This window comes from Trachypithecus francoisi, unplaced genomic scaffold (assembly GCF_009764315.1).
Source record: "Trachypithecus francoisi isolate TF-2019V2 unplaced genomic scaffold, Tfra_2.0 Lachesis_group0, whole genome shotgun sequence".
Classification (NCBI taxonomy): domain Eukaryota; kingdom Metazoa; phylum Chordata; class Mammalia; order Primates; family Cercopithecidae; genus Trachypithecus; species Trachypithecus francoisi.
Genome location: NW_022681453.1, coordinates 148280253 through 148284597, shown reverse-complemented (window position 1 = coordinate 148284597; position 4345 = coordinate 148280253). Strand labels below are relative to the sequence as shown.

At 37.1% G+C, this 4345-nt stretch overlaps 1 protein-coding gene across 1 annotated transcript; it reads left to right on the top strand.

Annotated features, from left to right (window-relative positions):
• The first annotated feature begins 844 nt into the window (after positions 1-844).
• LOC117084071 (protein SET-like) lies at positions 845-2256 on the top strand. The gene has a single exon (XM_033212400.1). The coding sequence runs from the start codon at positions 904-906 to the stop codon at positions 1774-1776; it is 873 nt and encodes a 290-aa protein (XP_033068291.1). The 5' UTR covers positions 845-903; the 3' UTR covers positions 1777-2256.
• Positions 2257-4345: the final 2089 nt, after the last annotated feature.

Here is a 4345-nt window from a genome sequence, read left to right as displayed (position 1 = left end):
AATAAAACTAAAACACACACACAATTGAATAGAAAAATGGGCAAAATACTTGAGTAGACCCTTCACAAAAAAGATATTCAAAAAGCCAGTAAAAATTCTGAAAATATGCTTAAGTGTTCATCCGTTAGTAATAAAATAAATGCCAATTTAAATATAATACTAGTTTAATTGGGAACACTATTACACATACACCACAATGTGTAAGTTGAAAAAGACTGATAAAACTTATAACGAAATGCGAAGAAAATAAACAAAACTTTCAAAAACTATTTATGTCAGTAAAAATATTTTAATCACTTTAGCAATTAGCATGACAGAGGCCCAGTGCAGGTGGCTCATGCCTGTAATCCCAGCACTTTGGGAGGCTGAGGTGGGCGGATCACCAGGCCAGGAGATCCAGACCATCCTGGCTAACACGGTGAAACCCTGTCTCTACTAAAAATACAAAAAATTAGCCGGGCGTGGTGGCGGGCACTTGTAGTCCCAGCTACTCGGGAGGCTGAGGCAGGAGAATGGCGTCAACCCGGGAGGCAGAGTTTGTAGTGAGCTGAGATCCTGCCACTGCACTCCAGCCTGGGCGACAGAGCGAGACTCCCTCTCAAAAAGCAAACAAACAAACAAAAAACAAACAAACAAAAAATTCGCATGACAGTGTCACTTGAAATTGAATATACTTATGGACAATGACCACGCTTTTTCACCCCTAAGTGTATATCCCATAAATATGTATACCTGTGCCCCAGGAAACATGTAATTAACTATTCAAAAAAGCATTACTTATAATATTCTCAAACAGAAAATAACCAAAATGTTCATCCACTATAGAATAGATAAATAGGTGTTCAGCCTGCTTCCAGACGGGTGAGGAGACTCGTGGTCTGGTTCTAGGACTTCCCTAACAGCATGGCCCCTAAACGCCAGTCTCCACTCCTGCCTCAAAAGAAGAAACCAAGACCACCGCCTGCTCTGGGACCGGAGGAGACATCGGCCTCTGCAGGCTTGTGGAAGAAGGGAGAAAAAGAACAGCAAGAAGCAATTGAACACATTGATGAAGTACAAAATGAAATAGACATACTTAGTGAACAAGCCAGTGAGGAGATTTTGAAAGTAGAACAGAAATATAACAAACTCCGCCAACCATTTTTTCAGAAGAGGTCAGAATTGATCGCCAAAATCCCAAATTTTTGGGTAACAACATTTGTCAACCATCCACAAGTGTCTGCACTGCTTGGGGAGGAAGACGAAGAGGCACTGCATTATTTGACCAGAGTTGAAGTGACAGAATTTGAAGATATTAAATCAGGTTACAGAATAGATTTTTATTTTGATGAAAATCCTTACTTTGAAAATAAAGTTCTCTCCAAAGAATTTCATCGGAATGAGAGTGGTGATCCATCTTCAAAGTCCACCGAAATCAAATGGAAATCTGGAAAGGATTTGACGAAACGTTCAAGTCAAACGCAGAATAAAGCCAGCAGGAAGAGGCAGCATGAGGAACCACAGAGCTTCTTTACCTGGTTTACTGACCATTCTGATGCAGGTGCTGATGAGTTAGGAGAGGTCATCAAAGATGATATTTGGCCAAACCCATTACAGTACTACTTGGTTCCTAATATGGATGATGAAAAAGGAGAAGGAGAAGAAGATGATGATGATGATGAAGAGGAGGAAGGATTAGAAGATATTGATGAAGAAGGGGATGAGGATGAAGGTGAAGAAGATGAAGATGATGATGAAGGAGAGGAAGGAGAGGAGGATGAAGGAGAAGACGACTAATAGAACACTGATGGATTCCAACCTTCCTTTTTTAAAATTTCCTCCAGTCCCTGGGAGCAAGTTGCAGTCTTTTTTTTTTTTTTTTTTTTTCCTCTTGTGCTCAGTCGCCCTGTTCTTGAGGTCTCTTTTCTCTACTCCATGGTTCTCAACTTATTTGGGGAGAAATACCTTGAGCAGAATACAATGGGAAAAGAGTCTCTACCCCTTTCTGTTCGAAGTTCACTTTTATCCCTTCCTGTCTCAACAAAAACTGTATGGAATCAACACCACCGAGCTCTGTGGGAAAAAAGAAAACCCTGCTCCCTTCGCTCTGCTGGAAGCTGGAGGGTGCTAGGTCCCTGTGTAGCAGTGCATAGAATTCGAGCTTTTTTCCTCCTTTCTCTGTATATTGGGCTCAGAGAGTACACTGTGTCTCTATGTGAATATGGACAGTTAGCATTTACCAACATATATCTGTCTACTTTCTCTTGTTTAAAAAAAGAAAAAAAACTTAAAAAAATGGGGTTATAGAAGGTCAGCAAAGGGTGGGTTTGAGATGTTTGGGTGGGTTAAGTGGGCATTTTGACAACATGGCTTCTCCTTTGGCATATTTAATTGTGATATTTGACAGACATCCTTGCAGTTTAAGATGACACTTTTAAAAATAAATTCTCTCCTAATGATAAAAAAAAAGAACAGATAAATAAAATATGCTATATTCTATCAATGGAATATTGTATTGTGATGAAAATGAATTAAACTACAGCTCACACATAAAATATATTAATTTCAAAAACATAATTTTAAGCCAAAGAGGCTATAAACATACTCATGCTATATTATTCAATTTCTATAAAATTCATAACAGACAAAACTATGAAACAGTCTTATAAGTCAGAAAAGTGGCTTCTTTGGGGATGGAAGGAGGAAGAATAGATTTAGATACATCAGAGATGGCATAAGAGGAACTTTTTGATTTTTCTAAGCAATATTTCATTTTTATGTGTGTCATGCCTCAGGTGTTTACTTTGTCATATGTTATGGTACAGTATTTAATTTTTATATTTCCTGTAAGTAAGCATTTTAAAAGTAACCTCTGCATATGAAAATTTTGCTAAAAAATAATTAACATATTTCACTTCTATTTTTCCTTTTATATATGTGTGACAAATGAAATAATAGCACTCAAAGATGTCCACATCCTAGTCCAAAAAACTTGTACATATGTTACCCTGAATGTTAAAAGGGATTTTTCAGATGTGATTAGGTTAAGGATTCTGAGATGGGAGGATTATCCTGGATTAGCAGTGCGGACCCAAGGCCGGGTGTGATCACAAATGTCCTTCCCTATAAGAAGAAGGCTGGATGATCAGTCAGAGGAGTTGATGCAATGATCCAAGCATATCTAAGAGTGTGGAGAGAACTGATGGGGACAGAGGAGAGGGACAATGAGAAAGAGAAGGAGAGAGGCAGAGAAGGAGGAGGAGATAAATTTGAAGATACTCTGCTGAGAGCTTTAAAATAAAGGAATAGTCTGTGAGTTAAAGGATACAGCAGCCTCTAGTAGCTGAAAAAGCCAAGGAAATGAATTCACCCCTAAAGCTTCCAGAAAAACACAGCCCTGCTGACTTCCAGAACTGTAAGATAAATCCATGTAGTTTTAAATAATTAAGTTTATGGTAATTCATTATGACAACAGTAAGAAATTAATACAATATGCAAAATGATGGTATGTGACTTAAAAGAAATCTGTATCTATATGAATTGTAAATGTATCTTCCCAAATGCATACCATTAAAATTTTTAAATAAGAAAGTATTACATTATTGTTTAATTACAAAACATTTTTTCTTAGTGATAAGTAAAAATCGTTGTATTATCTCAAATTTGATGAAATATGGAATGTAATTTCATATGCTGGAGTTTACATTATAAACACATAATCAAAAAATATATATACACACACACATACACATATGAATTAAGAAGTGTTTAAGCATATTTACTTTCTTTCATTAGAATCCATTCCTTAGTTCAAAGAGCTTAATATCCATAGGACTAATAGAAAGACATGTTTATGAAAGTGATGGCAAGTGAGTTCCTTTGGGTTAATGGGCCTCACTGGCATTGACTACAGTAATCATTAACCATTGTGAAATAAGTAGATCCTTGCTACTACTCACTGTCTACAGCTGTGCATGTGACTGTCAACGTAGGCTTCTTTGAGGAATGGTTAGCTTTCTGGTGCATTGCCTGAGGTCTTCAGAGAAATGTTCAAAGTGTCACATAGTGTGCACTCCAAACTAGGGTATCCCAAACTTACTCTCCAAAATTTGGTTTAAAATCATCCAGCCATTTTTCAATGAGGTGATAACAAGTAAAGAAACAATCAGACAAAAAACTTGTATTATACAGATGAGTTTCCTATTGACTTTAACTAACAAAACATTTGGACAAGTTTTGTAATGCTGCCATTGTTCTCTGAATCCACCTTAGAGCATAATCAGGATGAGTGAGTCTATACTGTTGTAACTTGTGACAGTCTGAGAGAGTTGCTATAAAAATGGCAGATGCACTAGGTAGAAACACG

Excerpts from the sequence above, each read along its gene's own strand:
- LOC117084071 (XM_033212400.1), top strand. The coding sequence starts at position 904 with ATGGCCCCTAAACGCCAGTCTCCACTCCTGCCTCAAAAGAAGAAACCA.